Source organism: Amblyraja radiata, chromosome 4 (genome assembly GCF_010909765.2).
Source record: "Amblyraja radiata isolate CabotCenter1 chromosome 4, sAmbRad1.1.pri, whole genome shotgun sequence".
Taxonomy (NCBI): Eukaryota; Metazoa; Chordata; class Chondrichthyes; order Rajiformes; family Rajidae; genus Amblyraja; species Amblyraja radiata.
The window spans coordinates 99,520,234-99,540,659 of record NC_045959.1 but is presented as its reverse complement, the minus strand read 5'-3'; the positions used below and the strand labels follow the sequence as shown (position 1 = coordinate 99,540,659).

Sequence of the window (20,426 nt, the reverse complement as noted above, 5' to 3'; positions counted from 1 at the left end):
ACATTTTTTGGTACCGGTACAATGATGGATTTTTTGAAGCAGGCAGGGACCACGGACTTGTCCAGGGAGAGGTTGAATATTGTAGTGAGCACCGGAGCTAGCTGCGTAGCACAGGACTTGAGTACTCGTCCCGAAATTGGGGCTGCATCCCCAATTCTCTGCAATTGCTTGGGGTTTTGCATGGAGCTGTTCCCAAACCATGCTGTGATGCATTCTGATAAAATGTTTTCTACAGCATATCTATAGACATTGGTGAGTTGTTGGGGAAATGTTGAACTTCCTAAGCCTTCTAATGAGGTAGAGGCATTGGTGTGCTTTCTTGACCATTGCTTCAATATTGCTAGTCCAGGACAAGTTGCTGGTGATATGTACAATTCTTCTAGCCCAGCTACAGGAAGGATGTCATTAAATTGGAAAGGGTGCAGAATCCTACTTGAGCTTGCTGGCTTGAGTTATAGGGAGAGGTAAGATAGGCTGATATTTTTTTTCTTTGGAGCTTAATAAGGTGAGGGGTGATCGCATTGAAGTATATTACCATCTGAATGAACAAGATGCCTCTGAGATCCCTCATGAGGGGCATGGATAAAGTTAATGCTAACAGTCTTTTGTCAAGTGTGGAGGTTCTAAAACCAAAGGGCATAGGCTGAAAAGAGACTTAAGAGGGATTCGGGGAGAACTTTTCACTGTGAGGATAGTCTGTATCTGGAATGAACTGCCAGTGGAAATTATTGAAGTAGATACAATTATGACCTCGAAAAGACATTTAGACATATATATGGATATGAATGGTTTAGAGGGCTTTGGGCAATTGCTAGCCCAAAATGCCAACTTGGTTGGCATGGACAAAGTAAGGTGGAGGGCCTGTTTCTGTGCTGTACAGCTCTGTGATTCTATGATCTTCTAATTATTGGCAAATAAAGGTGCCCTCTTTTATTTTTGAAAGGTAAAACATCTTGGAAAAGTTGGCTGAAGTTTAGATGGGACAAGTATGAGACAACTCTCAAATATTTATTTAAATTCCCTTACAACCTCGCCACCTAAGAAGCTCAAAAAGTTAGCGGCAGCTTTGCCAACTTTGCTAATAAGATTAATACCATCTCTTCAACTTTGTCATCCCATCACTGCACAGTTGTTTTTTGTGTCTCTTACAATGCTTGTATCTCAAGATAAACTGCTGAAACAGTCAGTGGGTCAGGCAGCATGAGTGGAAACAGCGATATTTGATGTTTTGGATGGAGACCTTATCATCCCTTTACCTCGATGCTTTTCCCCTACATCTGTCCTTTTTGTGCATTCCTTACTTCCTGTGGTAGGTTTCCATTCTTTTGCAACTCTGTACTACTTACATTTTGTATGTAGATATTCTGGCATTGCTGTAATGATGCAATTGTCTTTTTTCCAGGTGACTGAAATTCAAGATTGGAGTGCTTCTAGTCCTCACAGTGCAGCCTACGTTTTGTGGGACAATGGAGCAAAGAATTTATACAGAGTTGGGTTTGAAGGCATGGTAAGTAATACAAGACTCTATCATTGGGGTAAAGAGCTGGGATGTTGCAAGTCTTGTTGATTGTAATGTGTCTTGTGTAGTAATTATGCTATAATATATAGGGTAAACGGTATAGCTGTAAGAAGAGGTTGGACAACTTTGGATTCTTATCTGTGGAGCATAGGCAGTTGAGGGACCTGATAGAAGTTTATATAATTATGCGAGCATAGCCAAGATAGACATTCAGAACCTTTTTCCTAAGGTGGAAATGCCAAGGACTCGAGGACATAACTTTAAAGTCAGATGGGGAAAGTTTAACCGAGATATGCATGGAAGGTTTTTTTTTTTAACACAGAGTGGTGGGTGTCAGGAACGCTTTGCCAGGGGCGGTGGTGGAAGCAGGTATGATCATGGCATTTAAGATGCTTTGAAATAGGCATACGAATTTGCAGAAAATGGAGGGATGTGCAGCACATGGAGGCAGAGATTTGTTTAACTCGGCATTATATTCAGCACAGCCGCTGAAGTGCCTGTTCCTATGCTGCTCTGTTCTATGTTCTAAAGAGTTTATCAATCAAGAAAGATAATGTATGCATAGGTCTTAACAAACAAATGGTGTTCATAAAGATTACTGAAGAACTATGACTTATTACATACTCTGTTCAAGTTATAATTTGAACAAAATTGCAGGTAGACACAAAATGCTGGAATAAAACTCAGTGGAACAGGCAGTATCTCTGGAGAGACCATTACCCTTGGATTTTTTACCTTTACATCATGATGGGACACTGAGACCTAGAATAACACAGTCTTTGGGTTGACTAAGATCTTGCAGTCGGCAACAAATGAAGAGTGAAAAGCAGGGTGGCCCCAATCCAGCACTGTTCCAATGTAGTGCTCTCGAACAATGTCTGTTGATATCCAAAACCAGACTTTTCATCAAAATGAAGCATTCTCACTGAAATATATTCAGTAAGAAATGTATATTAGAAAAATATTTTCCATTCAAATCATGTACAGAAAATAAAGTAAATTTGGTAATGAAAATGGGATTATGGGGAAACAGAAAAACAGATGTCATTTTTGCTTCTCTAATATATTAAGAAATAAGTCAGTGCTTTTATAAAATTAAATCAGAGCCATGGGTTTTTCAGCATTCATAGTGTCATGGAGAGTCAGAGCCATACAGCGTGGAAATAGACTCTTCAACCCAACTTGTCCACACTGACCAACATGCTCCATCTACTTGAGTTCCACCTGCCCGTGTTTGGCCCATATCCCTCTAAACATATCCTATCCTTGTACCTGCCTCAACTACCTCCTCCAACAGCTCATTCTGTACATCCACCACACTTTATGATTTTAAAAAAAAGGTCCCACCTCGGGTTCCTATTAAATCTTCCCCCCGCCATCACCTTAAACCTATGTCCTCTGCTTCTTCATTCCTCTCCTTTGGGCAAAAGACTGTGCATTAACCTGATCTATTCCTCTCATGATTTTGTTTACCTATGAGATCATTCCTCATCCTCCTGCGCTCCAAGGAATAAAGTCCTAGCCCGCTCAACCTCTCCCTATATCTCAGGCCCTCAAGTCCTGACAACATCCTCGTAAATCTTCTCTGCACCTTTTCTAGGTTGACAACATCTTTCCAATAACATGGTGACCAAAACTAACACAATACTCTAAATGTGGCCTCACCAACATCTTCTATAACTGCAACATGACGTCCCAACTTCTGTTACTCCATACTCTTGACTGATGAAGGCCAGTGTACTAAAAGCCTTTTAGACAACCCTATCTACCTGTGACGCCACTTTCAAGGAACTATGTACCTGCATTGCAAGATCCCTCTGCTCTCTAACACTCCCCAAAGCCCATACATTCACTGTGCAGATCCTGCCCTTGCTAGACTTCTCAAAATGCAACATCTTGCATTTCTCTGTATTAAATTCTATCAACCTTTCCTTAGTCCACCTGCCCAACCGATCAAGATCCTGCTGTAATTTTTGACAATTATCTTCACTATCCACCCACTTTAGTGTCATCTGCACTCGTTCAGCTTTATCCTGCTATTTTTAAACTCAATTATACCCAAATGCTCAAACATTCCTGTGCTAAGGACAATGGTATAATCCTGAACAGCCAGATACATCTGTAAACTTCTACAAAATGGTTATTTATTACCGTTATTCATATAATTGAGTTGAATTTCCCGGCATATAGTTTTGTCTCATTCATTGGGTTTGGAAGCTCTGATCGGTTTTAGTTACCTACACAAGGTCAAGCCCCTGAACCGTTTCTAAAATATAATTTATATTTCTTACTTGTGTTTGAGTAGAATATTTCTATAACTCTTGTTTCTTGTGCTGCAGTAAGTAATGTATGTTGTGCAAGAGTAACATTCTTTCTTTTCCCCCATTTTTATTAGTCCGACTTGAAATGTGTGCAAGATGCAAAAGGAGGTTCCTTTTACAGAGATCACTGTCCTGTGTTGGGTATGTAACTGGAGCACCTTTTTTAAAAATCATCTCAGAAGCCAACTAATTAGATGAATACATTACGCATTAACTTCCCATATTTTATTCCAGGATTCGGGTTTATTGTAGTCAATGCTCTATCAGTAGTCATCTCAGTTTAAAAGCCATAGCATTCTAATAGTGATAGAATAGTGATCTCTTTTAAGAAAATCTCACTGTTTTTGGACATATTCCTATCATTAAACCTATCATTGATTTTTTGTTGAGCAGTATTTTTGGGTATTAGAGAATTGGGAGAATAATTTAAACTGCAGACAATTATACAATCATCTCAATTTGTTTCTTTTGAGATTAGTTTCAATTTGTTTCTTTGCCACTTTACCTGGTAGTCTTTTCTGTGGAAACAGAAACAATTTTATTCCCTTGGGTTTAAATCCTGTTGGGGGGGGGGGGGTCCTTATTTAATATAAACAACAATATAAACTGTTTTGAATAAAATTAGAGCACATGGTATTGGGGGTAGGGTGTTGACGTGGATAGAAAATTGGTTGGCAGACCGGAAGCAAAGAGTAGGAGTGAACGGGTCCTTTTCAGAATGGCAGGCAGTGGCGAGTAGAGTGCCGCAAGGCTTGGTGTTGGGGCCGCAACTGTTTACCATATATATGAATGATTTGGAAGAGGGAATTAGGAACAACACTAGCAAGTTTCGAAGGGCCTCATCCTGCTCGAAAGACTCGAAGAGCCGAATGGCCTCCTCCTGCACCTATTATCTATGTTTCTATGAATTGCACTACTGATGTGAAAATAACGCCTGTTACATAATTGCCAACCACTTTGCTCCCTAACATTTTTGTGTCCAGTGCATATGGGTTTCCTCACAAGCGCTGTGGTTTGATCGAATTTTCATCTTGAAAGATTTTACAATACTGATTAAATTAATGCAGTTGCATGAGAATTATAGGCTGGATGGGGCAATATTTTGAGGAGTGGAAATTATTAAGAATTTTGACCACCAGGTGGCAGCATTGATGCACACTTGTGACCATTTTCTGACAAAATTAATTTAGTTGTACATTGAGGATAATTGTCTGGAATTTTCAATGAGCACAGATTGCTATCAGGACACTGTTAACAGTGGAGTAAGTCCATCGACTTGTTGTATGTTGATGTGCTAATCATGGATTTCCAGATTTGTGTTGGTAGTTTGCTGATCTTTGGCACAATGCGTTATTTTGTAGCTTTCCGGAACAAAATCTTCAACAATCAATTTACGTGTCATGAACTTTGACTATTTAAATAGCTTCTCTTATTTGTTAAATTTGTATTCCTTGTACAAATAAGGCGCAAAGTTTTCTTTATAATAAACTGAGTAATAATATGGTTGATGAGATACATTGGGGTCAAAAAAAGTTTTAAACGTGATCAAATTACCTTATTTGAGATCATTGTTTAAGATCAATAAATAAAATGAATTTTGTAATTTCAGCTTGTACATATCATAATTTTTATTTAACTGTATGAAATGTTCAATATATTAATTAAACTTGTGACTTTTTGATTCCCGGTTTGCCAGGAAAGTGTTTTTCAGCGTGATTAGCCACTATGTTTATTTTGCGACATCAAATGTGCTGTATACCAGATACATGCAGCTTACACAAGAATCAAGTTTAACACCAAGGGCAAAATGTCCCTTTGAGATTGCTAGATTTTTTTTCCGGATGCATGTCATTAATTCTTTTGCTGCTGATTGCCAAATCCAGGCCATTGTTTTATGAAGGGTTTTATTTCAAGATAATGAAATGATAGTTTCTGATTTTTATTTTTGTCACTAGGTGAACAAAATGGGAGCCGGAATCCTGGTGGCCTGCAGATTAGTGATCTTGTCAATATTGATCTGGATTTAGAAATTGTTCAGTCATTACAGCATGGGCACGGAGGTTGGACTGATGGCATGTTTGAGACATTAACTACCACTGGCACAGTCTGTGGCATTGATGAAGACCATGACATTGTTGTTCAGTATCCAAGTGGGAACAGGTATGTACGAAAAAGAGAAATCTCATAGAAATTATGTATGTAAGAAATGAGACTTCAGTTCATGCCGCATTGGTTCTTAAAGTTGGTCTTTATTATTTTTTTGGCTGAAGATGGACATTCAATCCTGCAGTTCTGACCAAGGCTAACATGGTTAGAAGTGGAGATGTGGCACAGGGAGCGGAAGGTGGATCATCACCATTTAATGTTGGCGATCTGGTTCAAATCTGTTATGATCTGGAACGAATCAAACTTCTGCAGCGAGGTCATGGAGAATGGGCTGAAGCTATGCTTCCTGTGAGTAAAAGTTCTTGTGTCTTAAAAGTAGTTTAACAATGTAATTTAGATTTTTTGGATGCTAAACTTTGGAGGCTTTAAATTGTTTATGAAGTGCAGAGGGAATCTTTGGGGGGGGGGGGGGTGATATAAATGATTTTGGCAAATGCAAAAATGAATATTTGTTCATGCCAGAAATGTGCAATAAAAACACAATTGGCAACAGATAGGTGACATGAGTGAGGAGATGCAAAACACTTAATGTTGCAGGTTGATGACCAGTTATGTGATTAAACAGACCATAGTTCTGTTGGAAGATTAACAAAAAATAAACTGCTGGGATAATTCAGCAGGTTAGACAGCATCTGTGGAGGGAACGAGGATGTATCAATGGTTTGGGTCGAGACCCTGCATAAGTTGAGGGGAAGGGGAGGGGGAGGTGGAGAAGAAAGATAGTCAATATATTCAGCGTCCATACTATTTGTTTTTTAAGCTACCATAGTGGAATATGAGGTATATTTCTAGTTTTGTCTTTTGTCCTGACTGTGGCAGAGCACAGACAGGTAGATATAGGGATTTGGAGTTTAAATTACATTTTCGAGGTTGTCTCCTAGTGTACCCTTGATCATGTTGATGTCGAGAAGGCCACTTTGCAAGCATGGACTATAGGCAGAGGTGCATGTGAATCTCGGCCTCGCCTGGAAAGATTGTTGCAGAGGAAAGTTCCAGGGTTTGAGAAGGAGTGGCAGGGAAGTGATGAGCACACCATGGAATCGCCGAGGGTGTCTCTGTGGGAAGTAAAAGGGGGGCAGAGGTAAAAAGTGACGGGTGACATGATCTTGTTGGAATTGGGGGAAAATGGTGTAGGATGATATGCTGGATGCAGACACTAATGGGGATCAAGGGAACTCTATCTCGGTTCTGATTGGGAAGAGGGGAGTGAGAACTGATCTGTAGGAAATAAAGGAAATTTGTGTGAAAGGTCCAACCATGGCAGAGCAGAAAACACATTTCCAGAAGGAGAACATTTAGCAAGCCCAAGAGCAGCAAACCTCCCTTTGAGAAAGGATGAAATGGAGAAACTAAGAAAAAGAGACGGTTTACTTACAGGAGTGACAAGAAGAAGGTGCCTTCAAAGTAGCTGTGGGAGTCAGTGGATTTATCACAGCTATCAGGATGCATCGCAATTTGATTTGCCAACAGTTCTTCCCAAGGGCGTTGTTGATAAGACAATAGGTGCAGGAGTAGGCCATTCGGCCCTTCGAACCAGCACTGCCATTCAATGTGATCATGGCTGATCATCCCCAATCAGTACCCCGTTCCTGTCTTCTCCCCATATCCCCTGACTCCGCTATCTTTAAGAGCCCTATCTAGCTCTCTCTTAAAAGTATCCAGAGAACCGGCCTCCACCGCCCTCTGAGGCAGAGAATTCCACAGACTGCACAACTATTTATATCCATGCTATTCCATCTTCTCCCCTGTTTTGCAAGCAGGTGATAGCTCAAACGGGCGTGCCATCAGATTCAGGAACAGCTACTTCCCACTGTTATTAGACAATTGGACGGCCTCCTCTTAAGTTAAGGTTGCAGCCCCAATCTCCTAAATTACCTCTTTTTACCTCAGATTTTTTTAATCTGCACGTTCTCTGTAACTGTAATGCTATAACAATTAATACTATATTTTGCACCATGGTTTTTTTTTTTCACTACCTGTTATACCTATGCAGTGGTTTGATTGCACTCATGTATAATATGATTTGGCTGGATGGCACGCCATCAAAGTTTTTCACCGTATCCCAGTACGTGTCAATAATAAACCAATATCAGTAGAGTAAATATTGATAATTTGTCTCCTGAGTTGGAAAAGGGAGAGAAGTGTCAGAGATATTTGAACTTGAGGATAGTGTGGAAGTTGGTGATAAAGGCCGTAAAATTTGTGAGTTTCACGTGACCGAAAGACACAGCATCAATGCAGTCGTCAGTTTAGCGAAGAAAGAGTCGGGAGGGAAGGGCGATGTCAGAGTAGGTTTGAAACAAGAACCGTTCCAGGCAGCCAACAAAGAGACAGGAGTGATGAGTTTCCATCATTTAATCTGCAGAAAGTGGGAAGAAATTAAAATGAAGTTGTTGAGGGTGATCTTTTACCTTTGAAATGTTACATCTTTAGAGTCTCCACAGTTGCTGGCTAACCTGCTGAGTATTCCAAGCTTTTTCTGTCTTTATTGCATTGTTTTCGTACTGGTGTGGGTTTATTATTATTGTTATTATTATATGTACTGAGACACAGTGAAAACATTGTTTTATGTGCTTTCGAGGCAGATCATACCATACAGGTCGTGCAGTGGTTCATCCTTGACTTCCAGTTAGGAATCATGTTTGGAATGATAAAGCATACTTTATCCAATATTTTGTCAAACAGTGGAATGTGATTAAATTTCCAATGTCTCAGGTAACGTGTGTCATCGATCCACCTTTGACGGTCCCAGCAATTGCGGGACATGTTATGTATTTTTTGTTGTTTTTGTTTTAATGCAGACTTTGGGGAAAGTTGGGCGTGTGCAGCAGATTTACTCTGACAGTGATCTGAAAGTAGAAGTATGTGGGACATCTTGGACGTACAACCCTGCTGCTGTTACTAAAGTAGCATCGGCTGGATCTGCTGTGAGCAATGCTTCCGGTGGTATGTATAAGCTTCAGAACAAATGGTATTAATTTGTATCTCTTGTTCCATGTTACTTTTTTGCATTTTGTTCACTCCCTTTCAGCCAAGATTACAAGTTGATACCTCAATTAGCATACTTCACAAGTAATCATAAAGTCCATTGTGGAACATAGTGTGGAAATAGCAGGAAAGTCTTGCTGCAGCTTCATGCAGCATGTTTAGGCCACAGCTTAAATACTGTGTGCCGTTTTTATGACCACACCATAGGAAGGATGTGATTGTGTGGGGAGGGTACAGATGAGATTCACCAGATGTTTTCTGTGATGGAATTGTTACGTTTTAAGGAGAGACAGGATAGGTTGGGTTTCTTTTTCTTGGAGCAGAGGAGGTGAAGGAGGAACATGTTGAGGTATGGTTTTAAGGTGAGCATTGCTTTGGAGTGGATCTGAGATGGTTGAAGTTTGCAGATTAGGCATCATCTGTGGAAAATTAAATTGAGATAGTTTCATGCCAAAGGCTCCATGTTCTGACTGATTCCAGCATTTTCTGTTTTTATTCTGTTTAAAGGGCAGTCAAGTGGTTCTGTTAAGGAAGAACAGGAGTTATGACTGAATTATTTTAAGGAAGTGAAACGAGGTTCTAACATAAAAATGAAGAATGCTGCATCTACTTGATAGCTCTGCAATGAGCAAAAAAAAATATTTCACATCAATTACATTTTGGGTACAAGGAATCTAAAACTCATCCCATCATGTTAGGTCTGCAAAATAATTAGTCAACAGTTAAAGTTTAATGTAGGATTATGATCATCCACATAATTTAGAACACATACAGCACAAGGTAGTAGCAAGAGTAGACCTCCTTGCCTCTCAAGTCTACATTTCAGTGGTATCATGGCTTATCTGTCTGGCCTCAACACCTCTTCTGTGCCAGTTCCCATACCGTCAACTCCCTGATTTTACAACATTTATCTATCTCTGCCTTCAATATATCTAATGATCTGGTCTTCGTCCTCGGTGCAGAGAATTTCAAAGATTTGCTTCTCTCTGAGAGAAGACATTTCTATACACCTCAGTTTTAAGGGACTGGCCTGATTTTATTAATGTCCCTTGTGACTTTCCCAGTGAAAATATCAGAAAATATTTCAACATCTACCCTGTCATGGCCTCTTCGGATCTTGTATGTTTGAAAAAATGTGCCCGTATATTCCTAACTCCAAGAAATTCAGACCCCAAGCCCTCCAACCTCTCTTGATAGGGCAAATCCCCTCATTCCAGGAATGAGGACTGCCTCCAATGATGCTAAATTCATTTTTTAAGTAAGGGTACCAGAACTCTGTACAATATTCTAGGTGTGGCCTCAATGCCTTTAGAGCTGTAACAAAACCTCCTGGTTCTTAAATTCGACCCGCTTTCAGTGTTAAGATAAACATGCCATGTATTTTAACAACTTGATGCTCTCCTAACTTGCCATTCATGCACTAGAACACCTAGTGAGAGAGTCAAGATTCGAGTGGATCCTCTACGTCCTCTTCAACAGACCACAGTCGATACGAATTGGCAACACTTCCCCCTAATCAACCAGAAACACAGGAGCACCTGAGGACTGTTTGCTCTGCCTCATTCCATACCCATGCCTAAGGAGTCGGACACTGCTCCAATTCCATTTTTAAATTCACCGACGGTACCAAAGTTGTTGGACGAATTACGGGTAATGATGAGCTGGAGTATAGAAGGGAGATGGACACAAAAAGCTGGAGTAACTCAGCAGGCCAGGCAACATCTCTGGAGAAAAGGAATAGGCGATGTTTCGTGTCAAAATCCCTTTAGACTGAGAGTCAGGGGAAAGGGAAACAAGAAATGGACTGTGATATGGAGAGCTATAGAACAAATGAATGAATGAAAGATATGCAAAAAGGTAACAATGTTCAAGGAAACAGCCCATTGTTGGCTAGGTGACAACGACAATTATAGAGACAACTATATAGACAATGAAACTCAACAGGACAACAGTGAAACTAGTACGATGACTAGGGTGGGCGAGGGGCGGAGAGAGAGAGGGGAAGCAAGGATTACTTGAAGTTAGAGAAATCAATATTTGTACTGCTGGGTTGTAAGCTGCCCAAGCGAAATATAAGGTGCTTGCTGTTCCTCCAATTTGCGTTTGCGCCCATAGTAAAGATAATGGAACAAGGGTCAAGAAAATGGAAGTCAATAAACAGACGAAGTGAGGTATTTTTGACATAGGTCGGGAGCGATTGGACCAGGGGGGGTATGGGGAGATTGGGGGAGGGGTGGTTAGTGGAGGAGATCACGAGTTATCGGGATGCTCCTGGCCTAGAGAAATTTTGTTACAAGAAAGGTTGTTTGGGTTTGAGATCCCTTTTATCTTTTGGAATAGATGAGGCTGAGTTGTATACAAGTTGTATACAAGTTTGAGAAACCTCGACAGATGAGCTTCCTGCCTGAAGGTACACAAAATTGCTGGAGAAACTCAGCGGGTGCAGCAGCATCTATGGAGCGAAGGAAATAGGCGACGTTTCGGGCTGAAACCCTTCTTCAGACTGATGGAGGGTGGGGGGGAGAAGGAAGGAAAAGGGGAGGAGGAGGAGCCCGAGGGCGGGCGGATGGGAGGGTGGGAGGAGACAGCTGGAGGGTTGAGGAAGGGGAGGAGACAGCAAGGGATGGGGGGTGGGGGGGAGAAGGAAGGAAGTTCCTGCCTGACTGGGCAATGGAAGCAGAAGGCTTGAAGTACCTAGATGGGCACTTGATGTGTCATTGCCTACATATCTACAGGTGGAGAGCTGGAAGATCACATTACTTTCAATTCCATTGTTGTCTTTCCCAACCTACACTGGTTTACTGTCTTTGATTGCTGACTTCCAGTGTGATGGATGTTCTCATTCAGTCTCTATTCTACATTTGACATATTACCAGTCTTGGCCCTTGAACAACATGTTTCCTTTATCTGTTGCGTCATCCTCATCCAAGCTGCTGATTTTTCAACTCTTGAACTATATCAAGAGAAAGTGAACAAGTTAAGTGAAATTGACAAGTTTGATTAGATTGGTTTAATGCTGTGATTCATTATTTTATTCACAATATTTTGTATCATCAGAGCGTTTGTCGCAACTATTGAAAAAACTATTTGAAACACAAGAATCGGGAGACGTCAATGAAGAACTTGTTAAAGCTGCAGCCAATGGTGATGTTGCAAAAGTGGAAGAAATAATGGCACGGCCAGATGTTGATGTGAGTGTTTACCGTACATGTATTCCTGCCAGCATACCAGTGTATGTTGAAATTAAAACGGGGGAAAAAAATTATATAATGTGCTGACAAGTTAGTATTCTGAACGGCTCTGCTTTTGTACATTTTCAGGTTTTTATTCTTTGCTTCTAGGTTATTAAATACAGCAATTACAGTTCTCTGATATAATCTTGGATTGTTGCATGGACAGGTTTCTGAGTGGGGCATTTGACCATGACCCCACTGGTGACTGATGTGACTAGTTGATAAAATGCAGTTATTTTATTGGCAAGTTTAATACTGTCAAGCTTACAAAGACTGGTAATAAAACTAATGACTGTTTGAAGGACATTACTGGCATAGAATGAGTATATTGACCATGTTAAAATTCCTCTTCGGAATATTTTATAAAATACTAATTTTGTATTATCCAAAAATAACTTTACATGGAATGGATTTCTCAATTTCAAGTTTTCAACAGTTAGTTCAGCTGCTCCTTTCAGAACGATATATTTCTCAGTGTGATTTGTGTTGAAAACGTTGCCAAGATAAAAGTGTTAATTTAGACTATTAATGGAACAGTGTTTATTGACTTGAATGATGGATAATTATTGTTTTATTTTCTCATTCTTGCAGGTGAATGGTCAGTGTGCGGGACACACTGCAATGCAGGCAGCTAGCCAGAATGGACATGTGGATGTTCTGAAGCTTCTCCTCAAACACAGTGTTGACTTGGAAATTGAGGTAAGTTTATTTGGATGATATAAATATTCTCGTATATAAAAAATATTCATTGTATTCTAGCAAGGACCAGAAAGTTAGTTCCAGAATTTAACTGCTATGTGGTGGATGGATACTGGTGGTACAGGATATTGGTTCCTTGCTCGAAACATTCTGACATGAGCCCAAAAAATCAATGGAGACGCAAGGAATTGCAGATGCTGGAATCTTGAACAAATCATGGCGGAAGAACTCAGCAGGTCAGGCAATGTCTGCAGAGGGAATGGATAGACAATGTTTTGGGTTGGGACTCTTTTTAGTATGAAGAGGTGGTGGGGAGAAAGCTGCACAAATGAGATTGGGGAGAGCCACTAGGAGGGCCCTAGGGGAGTGGTGTAGAACAGAGGGATCCAGGAGTGCAGGCACATAGTTCCTGGAAATAGTGTCACAGGTAGGTAGGGTGGTCAATAAAACTTTCAGAATATTGGCCTTCACCAGTCAGAGTACTGAGTAGAGAAGTTGGGGTGCTATTGTTAGGCTGCATTTGGAGTATTGTGTCAGTTTTGATTACCCCTCTATAGGAAGGATGTTGTTAAGCAGGCAAGATTTATGTGGATGTTTGCAGGAATTGAGGGCCAGAACTATAGGGAGAGGTTGAGCAGGCTAGGACTTTATTCCTTGAAACGCAGGAGGATGAGGAGTGATCTTGCAGATGTATATAAAATCAAGAGGTTAATAGTTAGGGTGAATGTATAAAGTCTTTCATGCAGAGTAGAGGAATCAAGCACCAGATGATATATGTTTCAGGTGAATTGGCGAAGATTTAATAGTGGTGGAATGTTCTTTTTCAGATAGCAGGCCTATGACTAGTGGTATGCCTCAGGGATCTATGCAAGGCCCACTGCTGTTTGTCATCGATATCAACCATTTGGATGAGAATGTACAAGGCATTAGTAGTAAACTGACAGATGGTAGTAAAATCGTTAGTATAGTAAACGGTGTAGATGGCTATCAAGAATTACAACGCGATCTTGATCGTCCAGGCTAAGGAATAGCTCCTGGAGTTCAATTCGGATAATATAATAATATTATGATCTGATCTTGAGAATATCACATTTTTGAATTTTGAAGGCAATCTGGGTGTTTATTACTATTTCCGTCACAACAATCAATTTTGTAATTAACTACAATTAGGTAATTTACTAATTATATGCTTTAATTTCAGGTCATCCAAGTAAGATGTTTTATATTCGTTTCAGAATGCATCAATCTATAATAACTGAAATTTTCATTCATTTCTCTTGATTTTTAAGAAAGTTATGGGCTTTTGACTGTCCTCGATCACAGCTTTTGTGTTAAGTCAATGGAAAAGCAATAGGGAACAAGATGCTAATTTCCGAGTATGAAAATGGCCATAACTTTTTTAATACTGACGATATGAAAGTGAATTAGGTGTCAAATTAAATTTCTTTTTATGCTTTATCTGATGGGATAAATTGCAGACTTGTACACTGTATGGTACCCCACTAGGGCATGGAGCAGAGGCTGAGCGTGCCGCCTTGATGACCTCCTTCAGACTCGGCTCCCTCAGATTGAACTCTGTTGTGGGGAGGGGCTGGGCTGATGAGAGCTTTGTTGGGTTCGAGCTCCTGTTCCCTCATTGGATCGCTCAGGGTGTCATGGAGGAAGCGATTTTCTTCACCTGTCGAGCACATGAGGCGGCCACTGCACTTGTCCCCAAGTAATCGCCTGGTAAAGACAAAGGGATTGGAAATGAACGCAGCTTGCTTCCTAGCTCTCTCTCTCTCTTCCTCTTCTCCTGTGCCACTCTGCTCTGCGGAGGGTCATAAGCCTTTTCCTTAGGGTGTTTCATAGGTCGGCCAAAGCTTGCTTCTTCTCTTCGGTAGATGTCTTGTAGCGGTTTTTGAGGGTTCGAAGCTCCAGCCGCAGTTGGTGTGTTTTGGTGGCCCTGCAGTTCATGGTGTAGGTGGTGGGCTTGGTGATACCTTTCTCGCGATGGCCAAATCTTTCAGGCATAACTGACTATGATGGCAGTCATTGTTTGGAGTTGGCGATCATCTCCTTTGGCTGTGGCTTGAATGATGTTGGTCACGTCTTTGTCAAACTTTAGCCATTCATTCCGGTTGCTATCTGGGGTAACTCAATCCGTTGCTGTGGAACTACTCTGCAGGGATTGGGAGACTAGTTGCATGGAGGGACTGGGCTCTGTGGGGTGAGTCCTGGCCGGGCTCCTCCTGCATCTCACCAGGTTCAAGGCCTGTGCGCTGCACCTCTTTCTGCTTCTCCGAGCATTTCATTCTTGCCTGATGGATTTTTAGGCCACGGTGGTTCTTACATAGCTTTCCGCGAATGTATCTTATACTCGTAGTCAGGTCGTTTGCGTGGGTCATTAACCTTTGGTCCGTCCTATTGGAGATCTCATCCTCCTCTCGGGATCTCCTGGGGATATTTTTCATTAGGCCTTTCTGTAGCGATTGTTGGGTGTCTTTCTCATGAAAGACACAGACTGGGGTGCTCACCTAGCCTGTCCTGGGTGCTGTCTTTCCCTGCCGTCAACTGTCCCTCCAGTAGATAGGTTGGTGAATAAGTTCGCTGGTTACACCAAAATTGGAGAAATTGCAGACTGAGGAATGCTGTCAGAAGATGCAACGGGATATTGATCAGCTGCAGAAATGGGCGGAGAAATGGCAGACGGGGAGTTTAACCTGATTGGGAGGTTGATTGTAAGGAGAATTTATGCAGTTAATGGCAAGACCCTAAACAACATTGAAATGCAAAATGATCCGGGAATTGCTGACCTGTTAACTTAACATCAATAGTAGGGAAAAAGCTGGAATCGACCATGAAATGTGGATGGATTGGTTAATAAATTTGTAGATGACACAAAAATTGCTGGAGCTGTGGACAATGAAAAAGGCTATCAGAGAAAACAGATCAGTTGCAGATTTGGATGGAGAAGAGGCAGATCGAGTTTAATCTAGACAAATGTGAGTTGCACTTTGGGAATGTACAGACACTCTCCAACATATGTAAGGGTTTTGATCCGTAAAATATGGATCGGGACCCTTTTTCAGACTAATTCAGTCTGCTGAGTTACTCCAGCACTCCAGAACCGTCCAGTTGGTGTGGTTCACATTGTAGCCCCTGGCCCACAGTGTTTTTTCTACCCTTGTTGTTAAAATGCAAATTATGTGAGAACAGCACAACACAGAACAGGTCCTTTGGCCCACAATGTCTGTGCCGAATGTGATGCTTCGACCATCATTTATTTACCTGCACATAACCCATATACTACATTCCCTGTGTAGGAAAGAACTGCAGATGCTGGTTTAAATCGGAGGTAGACACAAAATGCTGGAGTGACAGCGGGACAGGCAGCATCTCTGGAGAGAAGGAATGGGTGACGATTTGGGTTGAGACCCTTCTTCAAACAGAAGAAGGGTCTCGACTCAAAATGTCACCCATTCCTTCTCTCCAGAGATGCTGTCTGTCTCGCTGAGTTACACCAGCATTTTGTGTCTACCTTTAATACATTCCCTACATATGCATGTGCCTATCCAAAAGTCTTGTAAATCTCACAAACGTTTCTGCATCAACCACCACCCCCAGCACTCGCCTCCCGCTTTGTATAAAACAATACCCTGCACATCCCCTTTAAACTTTGCCCTTCTCAACTTAAAGCCATGCCCTCTAGTATTTGATTTTTCCATCCTGCTAAACTATTCAGACTGTCTACCCTATCAATGTCTCTCATAGTTTCTCTTACTTTTATCGGGTCTTCCTGCAACCTCCGATGTTCCAGAGAAAACAATTCAAGTTTGACCAACCTCTCCGTGTAGCTAATACCCCCTAATGCGGCATAATTCTGGTAAACCTCACCTATATATTTTCCAAAGCCTCCGCATCCTATAATGGGGCAACTGGAAGTGGACACATTACTCCATTTGCAGCTTCACCATTTAATAAAACTGCATCATAACTTCCTGATTCTTGTACTCAATATCCTGACCTATGAAAGCAAACATACCATATGCCGCCTTTACCACTCTATCTACCAGTGTTGCCACTTTCAGGGAGTTATGGACTAAGACCCCATATCTCCCTCTACATAAATGCTGTTAAGGGTCATTCTATGAATTGTATATCCTGTATATCCCATCAGGTCCTGGGGGATTTATCCACCTTAATGTTTTCAATAGTCCAAAAACCACCCCCTCCGTAATCTCATACTGTCCTTGCATATTAATTTTGTTCACATTGATTTTGCTGTCCTCCATGTCCTACACCTTGGTGAATACAGATGCAAAGTATTTGTTTAGTACCTCACCTACCTCCAGACTCCAAACACAAATTCCCTCCTTTATCCTTCTCCCTCATTATCCTCTAGTTTTATCCTCTCAATATAAAAAACTTTGGGAGTTTCTTTAATCCTGTCACAGTTATTATAATATAGTCACCCTCTGCTTACGCTGCAGTTTGTTGTAAATAGAGTAATTAAAAATCTGAACCCCAATTCTTTGTGTACGGCCCACCTGCCCATACATCTTCATGTCCAGAAAACGCATTCAAGGTGATGACTCTATTCTTGTAAGATTTTATTCATGATCCTATTTAAAATAACAAAATCTCTTGTCTCTTTGGATTGGTTCAACCTGGTCTATTGTCTTTCTTCAACTGTTGTTCCACTGTTGACTTTATTCTCAAATCATTTTCTTCTATGCTAAATCTATTCAATATTTTTCCTTTTTTAGTTTAATTTATCTAATCGATAAAGCTATCAGGTTTATGGATTGGTACTATTTTTCTATTTTCATATGGTTGATTTTTATGGATTCAGACATTTCTCTATTGGATTACCCAAATTCCTCCTTTTGCAGTGCCCTCCATAATGTTTAGGACAAAGACCCATCATTTATTTATTTGCCTCTACTCCACAATTTGAGATTTGAAAAAATCACGTGGTTAAAGTGCACATTGTCAGATTTTAATAAAGGCCATTTTTATACATCTTGGTTTCACCGTGTAGAAATTACATCAGTGTTTATACATAGTCCCCCCATTTCAGGGCACCAGAATGTTTGGGACACAGCAATGTCATGTAAATGAAAGTAGTCATGTTAAGTATTTTGATGCATATCCTTTGCATGCAATGACTGCTTGAAGTCTGTGATTCATAGACATCACCAGTTGCTGGGTGTCTTCTCTGGTGATGCTCTGCCAGGCCTGTATTGCAGCCATCTTTAGCTTATGCTTGTTTTGGAGGCTAGTCCCCTTCAGTTTTCACTTCAGCATATAAAAGGCATGCTCAATTGGGTTCAGATCGGGTGATTGACTTGGCCACCCAAGAATCGATCATTTTTTAGCTTTGAAAAGCTTCTTTGTTGCTTTAGCAGTATGCTTGGAATCATTGTCTTGCTGTAGAATAAACTGCTGGCCAATTAATTTTGAGGCATTTGTTTGAACTTGAGCAGATGGGATGTGTTTATACACTTCAGAATTCATTATTCTACTACCATCAGCAGTTGTATCATCAATGAAGATAAGTGACCTTGCAGTGTAGCTGCTTACTGTGTAACTGCTGCTGCTGGCGCCAACGATGGCTGCCACGGTGTACTGCTCCTTGCTGTTTTGTATGTGTTTCTTCGTTTGTGTCGTCTGTGAAAACTCTACAAAGATTACTTTCACGAAAGAGGTACTCATAAACATCGGACATACAGTACCTCCAAACATTGTTCCGGATTTCTCGCACTCGCTGGATTATTTGGATATACTCGTCGGCGGGGCTGTGGCCGCGTTCAAGGTCTTGAGATGGAGGAGGACCCGTGGGAAGCGCTCTGGAGCACTCACCCGACTCCGGCAACGAGGATCACGCACACCACTCCCGAGCATATTCCTGGCAAACGTACGATCTCTCAATAACAAAGTGGACGAACTGCAACTCCTGCGCCGGACAAACAAGGACTTCTCTCGAGTCGCTGCCCTGTGTTTCACCGAGACCTGGCTTGGTGAGTCGACCCCGGACAGCGCGCTGCAACTGGCTGGCTTCCAACTTCACAGAGCGGACCGCGAAGTGGAGGCAGCGGGGAAATCAAGAGGCGGTGGAATGTGCTTCTATACCAACCAGGACTGGTCCAGCGACATCACGGTACTGTCAAACTTCTGCACTCTCAACCCAGAATCTTTCTTTCTCAACTGCAAACCCCTCTACTCTCTGAGGGAATTTAACTCCTTTATTCTTGCTGGAGTTTACATCCCCCCCCCTCATGCCTGCGTACGTGAGGCGCAAACGCAACTCGCTGACCAAGTATTGAGGGTAGCGAGTGACTTCCCTACTCCATGGTCATTGTTTTGGGGGACTTTAACAAAGCTAACCTCAGCCGTGACCTTCCAAAGTACAAACTTCATGTAACCTGCCCCACCAGAGGGCAGAGAACACTTGACCACTGTTACACGTCAATCAAGAACGCATATCGCTCTGTTCCCCGGGTGGGTCTGGGTCTCTCTGATCATTGTCTAGTTCACCTTATTCCGACCTACAGGCAGAAACTAAAATCTGCTAAGCCTGTGGTCAGAACAATGAAAAGGTGGGCAAGCGAGGGCATTGAGAACCTACAATCCTGCTTTGACTGCACGGATTGGAATGTGTTCAGGGAAGCAACCACAAGCCTCGATGAGTATACAGACACTATCATCATATGTCAGCCTTTGTGAGGACAGTTGCATTCCAACTAGGACCCGGACCTGTTTCAACAACAACAAGCCCTGGTTTACTGCAGAACTCAGACACCTCCGACAGTCTAAAGAGGAAGCCTACAGGAAACATAGAAACATAGAAAATAGGTGCAGGTGGAGGCCATTCGGTCCTTTGAGCCAGCACCGCCATTCATTGTGAACATGGCTGATCGTCCCCTATCAATAACCCGTGCCTGCTTCTCCCCATATCCCTTGACTCCACTAGCCCCTAGAGCTCTATCTAACTCTCTTAAATCCATCCAGTGATTTGGCCTCCATTGCCCTCTGTGGCAGGGGATTCCATAGATTCACAACTCTCTGGGAGACAAAGTTTTTTCTCACCTCAGTCTTAAATTACCACCCCTTTATTCTAAGACTGTGCCCCTTGGTTCTGAACTCGCCCAACATTGGGAAAATTTTTCCTGCATCGAGTGGGGATGCAGACCTCTACATGCAGGCCAAGTACAAGCTGAGAAGAGGAATCAGAGCTGCCAAGGAGAGGTACTCTGAGAAGTTGAGGAGCACGTTCTCAGCTAGTGACGCTTCTTCAGTTTAGAAGGGCTTGCAAGAAATCACCAGCTACAAGAGGAAAGCCCCCCGCTCTTTGGACAATCGTCAGCTGACCAACGACGTGAATGAGTTCTACTGCAGGTTTGACAAGCAGAAACGCAACACTGGTACCCCCTCCCCCCTCTCCCCAACAAACACAGCCAGACCCCAGTCTGCAAAGTCTGGGCCCTTCTACACCCACTCCTCCCCATTCACCACTTC

At 41.8% G+C, this 20,426-nt stretch overlaps 1 protein-coding gene across 1 annotated transcript in view; it reads left to right on the top strand.

Moving 5' to 3' along the window:
* The window catches only part of mib1 (MIB E3 ubiquitin protein ligase 1), a 136,786-nt gene that overhangs the window by 38,399 nt on the left and 77,961 nt on the right, over positions 1-20,426 (top strand). Inside the window, exons 4-10 of the mRNA XM_033020052.1 lie at positions 1,403-1,507; positions 3,915-3,981; positions 5,796-6,000; positions 6,111-6,294; positions 8,808-8,952; positions 12,052-12,185; positions 12,819-12,926. Coding sequence (XP_032875943.1) covers positions 1,403-1,507; positions 3,915-3,981; positions 5,796-6,000; positions 6,111-6,294; positions 8,808-8,952; positions 12,052-12,185; positions 12,819-12,926 — 948 coding nt within the window. The remainder of the gene's footprint in view (positions 1-1,402; positions 1,508-3,914; positions 3,982-5,795; positions 6,001-6,110; positions 6,295-8,807; positions 8,953-12,051; positions 12,186-12,818; positions 12,927-20,426) is intronic.